Source organism: Cherax quadricarinatus, chromosome 60 (genome assembly GCF_038502225.1).
Source record: "Cherax quadricarinatus isolate ZL_2023a chromosome 60, ASM3850222v1, whole genome shotgun sequence".
Classification (NCBI taxonomy): domain Eukaryota; kingdom Metazoa; phylum Arthropoda; class Malacostraca; order Decapoda; family Parastacidae; genus Cherax; species Cherax quadricarinatus.
The window spans coordinates 12,118,033-12,130,908 of NC_091351.1; the positions used below are offsets into that span (position 1 = coordinate 12,118,033).

A 12,876-nucleotide genomic window follows, 5' to 3' on the forward strand; every position below is an offset into this window, starting at 1 on the left:
ATGGTGGCAGGTAGTGGTGGTGGTGGTGATGGTGGCAGGTAGTGGTGGTGGTGGTGATGGTGGCAGGTAGTGGTGGTGGTGGTGATGGTGGCAGGTAGTGGTGGTGGTGGTGGTGATGGTGGCAGGTAGTGATGGTGGTGGTGATGGTGGCAGGTAGTGGTGGTGGTGGTGATGGTGGCAGGTAGTGGTGGTGGTGGTGATGGTGGCAGGTAGTGGTGGTGGTGGTGATGGTGGCAGGTAGTGGTGGTGGTGGTGATGGTGGCAGGTAGTGGTGGTGGTGGTGATGGTGGCAGGTAGTGATGGTGGTGGTGATGGTGGCAGGTAGTGGTGGTGGTGGTGATGGTGGCAGGTAGTGGTGGTGGTGGTGATGGTGGCAGGTAGTGGTGGTGGTGGTGATGGTGGCAGGTAGTGGTGGTGGTGGTGATGGTGGCAGGTAGTGGTGGTGGTGGTGATGGTGGCAGGTAGTGGTGGTGGTGGTGATGGTGGCAGGTAGTGATGGTGGTGGTGATGGTGGCAGGTAGTGGTGGTGGTGGTGATGGTGGCAGGTAGTGGTGGTGGTGGTGATGGTGGCAGGTAGTGGTGGTGGTGGTGATGGTGGCAGGTAGTGGTGGTGGTGGTGGTGATGGTGGCAGGTAGTGATGGTGGTGGTGATGGTGGCAGGTAGTGGTGGTGGTGGTGATGGTGGCAGGTAGTGGTGGTGGTGGTGATGGTGGCAGGTAGTGGTGGTGGTGGTGATGGTGGCAGGTAGTGGTGGTGGTGGTGATGGTGGCAGGTAGTGGTGGTGGTGGTGATGGTGGCAGGTAGTGATGGTGGTGGTGATGGTGGCAGGTAGTGGTGGTGGTGGTGATGGTGGCAGGTAGTGGTGGTGGTGGTGATGGTGGCAGGTAGTGGTGGTGGTGGTGATGGTGGCAGGTAGTGTTGGTGGTGGTGATGGTGGCAGGTAGTGGTGGTGGTGGTGATGGTGGCAGGTAGTGGTGGTGGTGGTGATGGTGGCAGGTAGTGGTGGTGGTGGTGATGGTGGCAGGTAGTGATGGTGGTGGTGATGGTGGCAGGTAGTGGTGGTGGTGGTGATGGTGGCAGGTAGTGGTGGTGGTGGTGATGGTGGCAGGTAGTGGTGGTGGTGGTGATGGTGGCAGGTAGTGGTGGTGGTGGTGGTGATGGTGGCAGGTAGTGATGGTGGTGGTGATGGTGGCAGGTAGTGGTGGTGGTGGTGATGGTGGCAGGTAGTGGTGGTGGTGGTGATGGTGGCAGGTAGTGGTGGTGGTGGTGATGGTGGCAGGTAGTGGTGGTGGTGGTGATGGTGGCAGGTAGTGGTGGTGGTGGTGATGGTGGCAGGTAGTGGTGGTGGTGGTGATGGTGGCAGGTAGTGGTGGTGGTGGTGATGGTGGCAGGTAGTGGTGGTGGTGGTGATGGTGGCAGGTAGTGGTGGTGGTGGTGATGGTGGCAGGTAGTGGTGGTGGTGGTGGTGATGGTGGCAGGTAGTGATGGTGGTGGTGATGGTGGCAGGTAGTGGTGGTGGTGGTGATGGTGGCAGGTAGTGGTGGTGGTGGTGATGGTGGCAGGTAGTGGTGGTGGTGGTGATGGTGGCAGGTAGTGGTGGTGGTGGTGATGGTGGCAGGTAGTGGTGGTGGTGGTGATGGTGGCAGGTAGTGGTGGTGGTGGTGATGGTGGCAGGTAGTGGTGGTGGTGGTGATGGTGGCAGGTAGTGGTGGTGGTGGTGATGGTGGCAGGTAGTGGTGGTGGTGGTGATGGTGGCAGGTAGTGGTGGTGGTGGTGATGGTGGCAGGTAGTGGTGGTGGTGATGATGGTGGCAGGTAGTGGTGGTGGTGGTGATGGTGGCAGGTAGTGATGGTGGTGGTGATGGTGGCAGGTAGTGGTGGTGGTGGTGATGGTGGCAGGTAGTGATGGTGGTGGTGATGGTGGCAGGTAGTGGTGGTGGTGGTGATGGTGGCAGGTAGTGGTGGTGGTGGTGATGGTGGCATGTAGTGGTGGTGGTGGTGATGGTGGCAGGTAGTGGTGGTGGTGGTGATGGTGGCAGGTAGTGGTGGTGGTGGTGATGGTGGCAGGTAGTGGTGGTGGTGGTGATGGTGGCAGGTAGTGATGGTGGTGGTGATGGTGGCAGGTAGTGGTGGTGGTGGTGATGGTGGCAGGTAGTGGTGGTGGTGGTGATGGTGGCAGGTAGTGGTGGTGGTGGTGATGGTGGCAGGTAGTGATGGTGGTGGTGATGGTGGCAGGTAGTGGTGGTGGTGGTGATGGTGGCAGGTAGTGGTGGTGGTGGTGATGGTGGCAGGTAGTGGTGGTGGTGGTGATGGTGGCAGGTAGTGGTGGTGGTGGTGATGGTGGCAGGTAGTGATGGTGGTGGTGATGGTGGCAGGTAGTGGTGGTGGTGGTGATGGTGGCAGGTAGTGGTGGTGGTGGTGATGGTGGCAGGTAGTGGTGGTGGTGGTGATGGTGGCAGGTAGTGATGGTGGTGGTGATGGTGGCAGGTAGTGGTGGTGGTGGTGATGGTGGCAGGTAGTGGTGGTGGTGGTGATGGTGGCAGGTAGTGGTGGTGGTGGTGATGGTGGCAGGTAGTGGTGGTGGTGGTGGTGATGGTGGCAGGTAGTGATGGTGGTGGTGATGGTGGCAGGTAGTGGTGGTGGTGGTGATGGTGGCAGGTAGTGGTGGTGGTGGTGATGGTGGCAGGTAGTGGTGGTGGTGGTGATGGTGGCAGGTAGTGGTGGTGGTGGTGATGGTGGCAGGTAGTGGTGGTGGTGGTGATGGTGGCAGGTAGTGGTGGTGGTGGTGATGGTGGCAGGTAGTGGTGGTGGTGGTGATGGTGGCAGGTAGTGGTGGTGGTGGTGATGGTGGCAGGTAGTGGTGGTGGTGGTGATGGTGGCAGGTAGTGGTGGTGGTGGTGATGGTGGCAGGTAGTGGTGGTGGTGGTGGTGATGGTGGCAGGTAGTGATGGTGGTGGTGATGGTGGCAGGTAGTGGTGGTGGTGGTGATGGTGGCAGGTAGTGGTGGTGGTGGTGATGGTGGCAGGTAGTGGTGGTGGTGGTGATGGTGGCAGGTAGTGGTGGTGGTGGTGATGGTGGCAGGTAGTGGTGGTGGTGGTGATGGTGGCAGGTAGTGGTGGTGGTGGTGATGGTGGCAGGTAGTGGTGGTGGTGATGATGGTGGCAGGTAGTGGTGGTGGTGGTGATGGTGGCAGGTAGTGGTGGTGGTGGTGATGGTGGCAGGTAGTGGTGGTGGTGGTGATGGTGGCAGGTAGTGGTGGTGGTGGTGATGGTGGCAGGTAGTGGTGGTGGTGGTGATGGTGGCAGGTAGTGGTGGTGGTGATGATGGTGGCAGGTAGTGGTGGTGGTGGTGATGGTGGCAGGTAGTGATGGTGGTGGTGATGGTGGCAGGTAGTGGTGGTGGTGGTGATGGTGGCAGGTAGTGATGGTGGTGGTGATGGTGGCAGGTAGTGGTGGTGGTGGTGATGGTGGCAGGTAGTGATGGTGGTGGTGATGGTGGCAGGTAGTGGTGGTGGTGGTGATGGTGGTGGTGGTGATAGTGGCAGGTAGTGGTGGTGGTAGTGGAGGTGGCTGGTAGTGGAGGTGGCTGGTAGTGGAGGTGGCTGGTAGTGGTGGTGGTAGTGGAGGTGGCTGGTAGTGGTGGTGGTGATGGTGGCAGGTAGTGGTGGTGGTGGTGTTGGTGGTGATGGTGGCAGGTAGTGGTGGTGGTGGTGATGGTGGCAGGTAGTGGTGGTGGTGGTGATGGTGGCAGGTAGTGGTGGTGGTGGTGATGGTGGCAGGTAGTGGTGGTGGTGGTGTTGGTGGTGGTGGTGGTTGTGGTGGTGATGGTGGCAGGTAGTGGTGGTGGTGGTGATGGTGGCAGGTAGTGGTGGTGGTGGTGATGGTGGCAGGTAGTGGTGGTGGTGGTGATGGTGGCAGGTAGTGGTGGTGGTGGTGATGGTGGCAGGTAGTGATGGTGGTGGTGATGGTGGCAGGTAGTGGTGGTGGTGGTGATGGTGGTGGTGGTGATAGTGGCAGGTAGTGGTGGTGGTAGTGGAGGTGGCTGGTAGTGGAGGTGGCTGGTAGTGGAGGTGGCTGGTAGTGGTGGTGGTATTGGAGGTGGCTGGTAGTGGTGGTGGTGATGGTGGCAGGTAGTGGTGGTGGTGGTGATGGTGGTGATGGTGGCAGGTAGTGGTGGTGGTAGTGGAGGTGGCTGGTAGTGGAGGTGGCTGGTAGTGGTGGTGGTAGTGGAGGTGGCTGGTAGTGGTGGTGGTAGTGGAGGTGGCTGGTAGTGGTGGTGGTAGTGGAGGTGGCTGGTAGTGGAGGTGGCTGGTAGTGGTGGTGGTAGTGGAGGTGGCTGGTATGAGAGGTGGCTGATAGTGGTGGTAGTGGAGGTGGCAGGTAGTGGTGGTAGTGGAGGTTGTTACTGGTGCTGGTGATGTGTGTGGTGGTAATTGTGTTAGTGGTAGGTGCCAGTGTTGGTAGTAATGGAGGATTAGGAAGTTGGAGGAATTGGGTTAAAAGAAGAAAGAGGAGGAGGAGGAGCTAGAAAAGAAAGATTAAGAAAAAAGAACTAGAAGGAGAAAAGAGGTGAAAGACAAGAGGATGGAGGAAATGAAGAAGACAGAGAGGAGGTAAATGACACACAAAACAACACAGCAATAGCATTAGCACCAGCAGAAGCAGCAGGAGCAGCAGAAGCAGCAGAAGCAGCAGGAGCAGCAGGAGCAGCAGAAGCAGCAGGAGCAGCAGAAGTAACAGCAGTGTCAACTTACATTTATAACAACCCTCTCGCAGAAGTCGTGGTCGTGAGGAATGGGTTCGAAGTTTCCTGTCCCAGTGTAGTTACTCTGCGTGTTAGGACCGTCATCATCTTGGCTACTGAGCTTGGGCAGTGACCTGAAACAGAGGACAGGTGTTAGACATTGTTGGACAAGCAGTTAAGATGGGTGTTAGAGGAAGCGTGTTGAAACAGAGGACAGGTGTTAGTCTGTTTTGTTAGCGGGATGGATTGTAAAGGACCTGCCTAGTATGGGCCAACAGGCATGCTGCAGTGTTCCTCCTTTCTTATGTTCTTATGTTAGGTGTTAAGACAGGTGTTAGAGGCAGTGACCTGAAACGGATGACAGGTATTAGACAGGTATTAAGATAAGTGTTAAAGGCAGTTAGGTGTTAGAGAAGCAGGTTAATAATGGTAAATTCAGACAAGTAGTAGTTTCGAGGTCATTTTTAACACAAAAAAAAAAAACTTATTATACGATGGTTCCCCGACAGTGAGGACTTCATTAAGTTCACAGTAATACGCAAAACCACGCCGTATACACATACATCTTGAAGTCAGGTCAGGCGGTGGAGATGAAAGTCAGGTCAGAGGATTGGACCTGGCTCTCTGTGTTCTGATCCTAGTCATTGTCTGTAATGGGCTTTGATCTTTTAGGCGTTCCTCTGTTTGGTTCTATGGTTTGAGTGAGGTGGACAGTGGCGGCCTCAAGACAGCTTCGTGTTGCGCTGTCGTTTTCATATATCAATTTTGTGCCATTACTCCAGTTCATGAGGCAGGAAGGCAGGGCATGATGAACTTTACAGGTGTGGGTGTCGGCTTCATGTAACTATTTTTCTGGAGGGCTTGACTGCAACTTTGCAACCATCGCCAATAAAGAATTTGTTTCAATATCCACATGCAGTGTTGTCAACTTCCACTGTGGCTTTGTGGGAGTTTGAAGCTCTGGAAACTAATGGTTTTTGTGGTGGGAACTGCAATATGCTAATTTTCGCTCTAGAGTAGATGGAAACTGTGAGTGCAGTAAATTCCCTGGAGACGACCAGCCGCCAGTCCATGCCAGTTATAACTCTTAGGAGTGTTGGATATGTGAAGAACTTTGTGTTTACAGGAATGGAAAAGAAATGGTTATAATCAAAACCATATATTTTTTTTAAAGGGGTGGACCGATAAGTCAGAGAAAAGCCTTGGTCAGATGACCAAAATATCGAACTGCGGGTCATCATATGACTAAGACCCGCGTCAGGAAATTCTTCTACTGTTTCCTGACAAACTTACCTAACTTACAGGAATGAATGTGATGAAGCTGGAACTTCAGGGATGAAATAGCATCTTATGTCTGTCTTTGCTTTTCATGAAGAAATTTCTCAGTGCTTCTCCTCAGTACACGGAGACGGAGGCCCATGATCACGCCTCCTTTGGTTTTCACGACGTGGTAGAGCAATGATGTACTAAATCATCCTTGTTAAGGTGGCTTTATATAGACCTTGAACTTAATGATCCCATCAACTTTAATGACCAAGACGTCAAGGGAAGATGAGGGATCGTTCTTCACTTCCTCCAAGGTGACTTATATGAAAGGTTCGACTCCAGGCGACCATCTGTCCCAGGCGGACAGTGTTGTGATTATGGACAAGACGTTGACATGTCTTTTGTTAGAAATATGTTAGAGAATATGATCTAGACAGGAAACGAAGTACTAGTGCATGAATGAGACACTTGTACAACACCTGGATATCTTTACTGTGGAAACATTTCGCCAATCAGTGGCTTTATCAGTCCAATACAAACTAAAACGATAGAAGATATGAAGAGAAAGTTTGAGATGATCAGTCCCTCAACCTTCATAAAAGTTCGACATATACACAGGAAAGGGGCTTATAAAACTATGCTGGAAGAATCTTCCTTCTATTTTCTCTGTATTGGACTGATAAAACCACTGACTGGCGAAATGTTTCTATAACTAAGTATACTAAAGACCTGCACAAGTATCGTATTTATCTACTTATCTGCTTTTTAAAATTAATGCTGGCGAGAGTGGCCGTCTCAGTACAGCCACGGACTGAGACAGGCAAGTACAAGAGACAGGTCTCTCAGTAGTGATGGACAGGTGACAGTAAAGCTTTCTGGCTAAGAAAAGAATGATAGATGGCTATCTAGTTGACAAAAGACCGAAGAGCTGTCTGAATGAGAGAAGACTGACAGGTGTTCTTCCGGCTGAGAATGAAAATAAACGCTTCCCGAATGATACAAAAATGAACGGAAGCGGCCACATTGAAAGAGTAGAATGATCAACAGATTCTTAGTAAAAAGAATGACTTAGAAGACTGTCTGGCTGAAGGTAACTTGAGTGACTGACTGAGAGCGAATACCCAGACTCTGATAACTGACATTCACAAATACAACTTTATCAACACCAGTGGCTTGAGTTGTCGACTCATAACCGAGAGGACCCAGGTTCGATTCCAGGGCAGAACGAGACAAACGAGGAAATCACCCAACATCTGTTGCCCCTATTCACCTAGAAGTAATTAGGTACCCGGGTGCCTATTAGACTCTTCTGCGTGGCATCCTGTGGCTGTGGGACACAGTTGAATAAAAAAATTACACACACACACACACACACACACACACACACACACACACACACACACACACACACACACACACACACACACACACACACACCAAAATATCTTCTATAACACATCACACAATAACCCAGCATCTGCTATATAAAGCAACAATTCTATACACAATTCACCTGACGAAAAAAAAAATAACTAGACCATTCATAATGACTAACAATGACATTGTAATTCAAGTCTTTACAATAGCAGCTACACAGTGACAATGGTAACCCCGGAAGCCAGAGTATATTTATATTGTCTTTTAAAAGGCCTGGCTGGTTATGAAGGTCGCTAAAAACTTTTGTGGCACAAATAGAACTTGGGAATGATCTGATGGTGTGGCAAATATTACTGTATTAAATAATGTAATATTGAGGGTACGCAAGAAATGGTCGTATTGTAGTGGTAGTAATAGTAGTAGTGGTAGTGGTGGTAGTAGTAGTGGTGGGGGTGGTAGTAGTGGTTGTAGTTGCAGTAGTAGTGGTAGTAGTAGTTGCGGTAGTAGTAGTGGTAGTTGTAGTGTTAGTGGTAGTAGTAGTAGTAGTAGTAATGCTAGTGGCAACAGAAGTAGTAATAATCGTAAAGTAGTAGTAATAGCAATAGTAGTATAGTGGTAGCAGTTGTAACAGCAGTAGCAGTATTAATAGTAGTAGAAGTAGTAGCATTAATGGTAGTAGTAGTAGTGGTAGTAGTATTAATAGTTGTACTAGTATTAATAGCGGTAATATTAATACTAGTAGCAGTAATGACTTATGAGTGACTAATATTTGTTGTAGTAACAGCAGTAACTGAGTAGTAACAGTAGTAACTGAGTAGTAACAGTAGTAACTGAGTACTAACAGTAGTAACTGAGTAGTAACAGTAGCAACTGAGTAGTAACAGTAGCAACTGAGTAGGAACAGTAGTAACTGAGTAGTAACAGTAGTAACTGAGTAGTAACAGTAGTAACTGAGTAGCAACAGTAGTAACTGAGTAGTAGCAGTAGCAACTGAGTAGTAACAGTAGTAACTGAGTAGTAGCAGTAGCAACTGAGTAGTAACAGTAGTAACTGAGTAGTAACAGTAGTAACTGAGTAGTAGCAGTAGCAACTGAGTAGTAACAGTAGTAACTGAGTAGTAACAGTAGTAACTGAGTAGCAACAGTAGTAACTGAGTAGTAGCAGTAGCAACTGAGTAGTAACAGTAGTAACTGAGTAGTAACAGTAGTAACTGAGTAGTAGCAGTAGCAACTGAGTAGTAACAGTAGTAACTGAGTAGTAACAGTAGTAACTGAGTAGTAGCAGTAGCAACTGAGTAGTAACAGTAGTAACTGAGTAGTAACAGTAGTAACTGAGTAGTAGCAGTAGCAACTGAGTAGTAACAGTAGTAACTGAGTAGTAACAGTAGTAACTGAGTAGTAACAGTAGTAACTTAGTAACAGTAGTAACTGAGTAGTAACAGTAGTAACTTAGTAACAGTAGTAACTGAGTAGTAACAGTAGTAACTGAGTAGTAACAGTAGTAACTGAGTAGTAACAGTAGCAACTGAGTAGTAACAGTAGTAACTGAGTAGTAACAGTAGTAACTGAGTAGTAACAGTAGTAACTGAGTAGTAACAGTAGTAACTGAGTAGTAACAGTAGTAACTGAACAGTTGCAGTAGTAACTGAGTAGTAACAGTAGTAACTGAGTAGTAACTGAGTAGTAATAGTAGTAACTGAGTAGTAACAGTAGTAAATGAGTAGTAACAGTAGTAACTGAGTAGTAACTGAGTAGTAATAGTAGTAACTGAGTAGTAACAGTAGTAAATGAGTAGTAACTGAGTAGTAATAGTAGTAACTGAGTAGTAACAGTAGTAAATGAGTAGTAGCAGTAGTAACTGAGTAGTAACAGTAGTAACTGAGTAGTAACAGTAGTAACTGAGTAGTAACAGTAGTAACTGAGTAGTAACAGTAGTAACTGAATAGTAGTAACTGAGTAGTAACAGTAGTAAATAACAGTAGTAACTGAGTAGTAACAGTAGTAACTGAGCAGTAGCAGTAGTAACTGAGTAGTAACAGTAGTAACTGAGTAGTAACAGTAGTAACTGAGTAGTAACAGTAGTAACTGAGTAGTAACAGTAGTAACTGAGCAGTAGCAGTAGTAACTGAGTAGTAACAGTAGTAACTGAGTAGTAACAGTAGTAACTGAGTAGTAACAGTAGTAACTGAGTAGTAACAGTAGTAACTGAGTAGTAACAGTAGTAACTGAGCAGTAACAGTAGTAACTGAGTAGTAACAGTAGTAACTGAGTAGTAACAGTAGCAACTGAGTAGTAACAGTAGTAACTGAGCAGTAGCAGTAGTAACTGAGTAGTAACAGTAGTAACTGAGAAGTAGCAGTAGCAACTGAGTAGTAACAGTAGTAACTGAGTAGTAACAGTAGCAACTGAGTAGTAACAGTAGTAACTGAGCAGTAGCAGTAGTAACTGAATAGTAACAGTAACAACTGAGTAGGAACAGTAGTAACTGAGTAGTAACAGTAGTAACTGAGAAGTAGCAGTAGTAACTGAGTAGTAACAGTAGTAACTGAGTAGTAACAGTAGCAACTGAGTAGTAACAGTAGTAACTGAGCAGTAGCAGTAGTAACTGAGTAGTAACAGTAGCAACTGAGTAGGAACAGTAGTAACTGAGTAGTAACAGTAGCAACTGAGCAGTAGCAGTAGTAACTGAGTAGTAACAGTAGTAACTGAGAAGTAGCAGTAGCAACTGAGTAGTAACAGTAGTAACTGAGAAGTAACAGTAGCAACTGAGTAGTAACAGTAGCAACTGAGTAGTAACAGTAGCAACTGAGTAGTAACAGTAGTAACTGAGTAGTAACGGTAGTAACCGAGTAGTAACTGAGTAGTAACAGTAGTAACTGAGTAGTAACAGTAGCAACTGAGTAGGAACAGTAGTAACTGAGTAGTAACAGTAGTAACTGAGAAGTAGCAGTAGTAACTGAGTAGTAACAGTAGCAACTGAGTAGTAACAGTAGCAACTGAGTAGTAACAGTAGCAACTGAGTAGTAACAGTAGCAACTGAGTAGTAACAGTAGCAACTGAGTAGTAACAGTAGCAACTGAGTAGTAACAGTAGCAACTGAGTAGTAACAGTAGTAACTGAGTAGTAACAGTAGCAACTGAGTAGTAACAGTAGCAACTGAGTAGTAACAGTAGCAACTGAGTAGTAGCGGTAGTAACTGAGTAGTAACAGTAGTAACTGAGTAGTAGTGGTAGCAACTGAGTAGTAACAGTAGTAACTGAGTAGTAACAGTAGTAACTGAGTAGTAGTGGTAGCAACTGAGTAGTAACAGTAGTAACTGAGTAGTAACAGTAGTAACTGAGTAGTAACAGTAGTAACTGAGTAGTAACAGTAGCAACTGAGTAGTAACGGTAGTAACCGAGTAGTAACTGAGCAGTAACAGTAGTAACGGTAGTAACCGAGTAGTAACTGAGTAGTAACAGTAGTAACCGAGTAGTAACAGTAGTAACTGAGTAGTAGCAGTAGCAACTGAGTAGTAGCAGTAGCAACTGAGTAGTAACGGTAGTAACCGAGTAGTAACTGAGTAGTAACAGTAGTAACTGAGTAGTAACAGTAGTAACTGAGTAGTAACAGTAGTAACTGAGTAGTAACAGTAGTAACTGAGTAGTAACAATAGTAACCAAGTAATAACAGTAGTAACTGAGTAGTAACAGTAGTAACTGAGTAGTAACAATAGTAACCAAGTAATAACAGTAGTAACTGAGTAGTAACAGTAGTAACTGAGTAGTAACAGTAGTAACTGAGTAGTAACAGTAGTAACTGAGTAGTAACAATAGTAACCAAGTAATAACAGTAGCAACTGAGTAGTAACAGTAGTAACTGAGTAGTAACAGTAGTAACTGAGTAGTAACAGTAGTAATAGTAACCGAGTAGTAACAGTAGTAAGTGAGTAGTAACAATAGTAACCAAGTAATAACAGTAGTAACTGAGTAGTAACAGTAGTAACAGTAGCAACTGAGTAGTAACAGTAGTAACCAAGTAATAACAGTAGTAACTGAGTAGTAACAGTAGTAACCGAGTAGTAACAGTAGTAAGTGAGTAGTAACAATAGTAACCGAGTAATAACAGTAGCAACTGAGTAGTAACAGTAGCAACTGAGTAGTAACAGTAGTAACCAAGTAATAACAGTAGCAACTGAGTAGTAACAGTAGTAACAGTAGTAACTGAGTAGTAACCAAGTAATAACAGTAGCAACTGAGTAGTAACAGTAGTAACAGTAGCAAGTGAGTAGTAACAGTAGCAACAATAGTAACAGTAGTAACCGAGTAGTAACAGTAGTAACTGAGTAGTAACAGTAGTAACCGAGTAGTAACAGTAGTAACTGAGTAGTAACAGTAGTAACTGAGTAGTAACAGTAGTAACCAAGTAATAACAGTAGCAACTGAGTAGTAACAGTAGTAACAGTAGCAAGTGAGTAGTAACAGTAGCAACAATAGTAACAGTAGTAACCGAGTAGTAACAGTAGTAACCGAGTAGTAACAGTAGTAACTGAGTAGTAACAGTAGTAACTGAGTAGTAACAGTAGTAACTGAGTAGTAACCGGCTCCCATCCACCTCTCGCCGCCCATCAGCGCCGCCCACGGTGTCAGCTCCTGCCCACAGGTCATAAAAATGTGGGTGCCACACCTCCAGTGCCCAGGAATCACCTGGGCACTGACTGTCCTGACACTTCTGTCTTAACAAGCAATTACACCCCCGTTCCCTCTCGTTCCACTTCCCTAAAATACATGTGAATACTGTATCACACATATTTTCCCTTTACACACAGATGTTGCTATATTAAATACTGATATTACCCTCTTACACATTGATACTACTATATTAATATAGCTATTTACCTCTTGCACCTAGATATCAGTTTATTATGTTGGTATTATCGTTCTGCACCACAGAGATTTAGACATTTTTTTCTGTGGCGTACATATTATTCTTTCAGATATAGAAATTCTCTATTAGTCATATATATTCTTCTCCTAGATATACATGTAGATATTCTCTATTAGCCATATATATATTCTTCTCTTAGATATTGCTTTTAGACAGATATTACTCCCATAGACATAGATATTGCAATGATAGACATATATAGTCCCCTCTTAGACATATTCCACTCTTAAAAAATATTTTTTCCTCTCAGGCATAGATATTTCCCTCTTATAGATATTACTTTCATGGTCGTAGATATTTCCTTATCACAGATATTCTCTCCAGACAGATGAATAGGTCCCGTGGTGTGGAGTTGAGAGAAGGGGGGGCAGGGTTTGAGAGGGGAGAGATGAGGGAAGGGAGAGAGGGAGGGAGAGAGAGAGAGAGAGAGAGAGAGAGAGAGAGAGAGAGAGAGAGAGAGAGAGAGAGAGAGAGAGAGAGAGAGAGAGAGAGAGAGAGAGGTAGGGAGTAGACTGATGTAAGGAGAAATACAACTGCCGTACATAGCAAGAGCAACGAAGTCCGAA

At 46.6% G+C, this 12,876-nt stretch overlaps 1 protein-coding gene across 4 annotated transcripts in view; it reads right to left on the minus strand.

The window, feature by feature from the left end:
• Sh (Potassium voltage-gated channel protein Shaker) overlaps positions 1–12,876 on the minus strand; it is a 579,183-nt gene that overhangs the window by 88,349 nt on the left and 477,958 nt on the right. For all 4 annotated transcript variants that reach the window (XM_070097967.1, XM_070097968.1, XM_070097966.1 and 1 more), the window contains exon 2: positions 4,753–4,876. In XM_070097967.1, the coding sequence (XP_069954068.1) occupies positions 4,753–4,876 (124 nt within the window). The remainder of the gene's footprint in view (positions 1–4,752; positions 4,877–12,876) is intronic.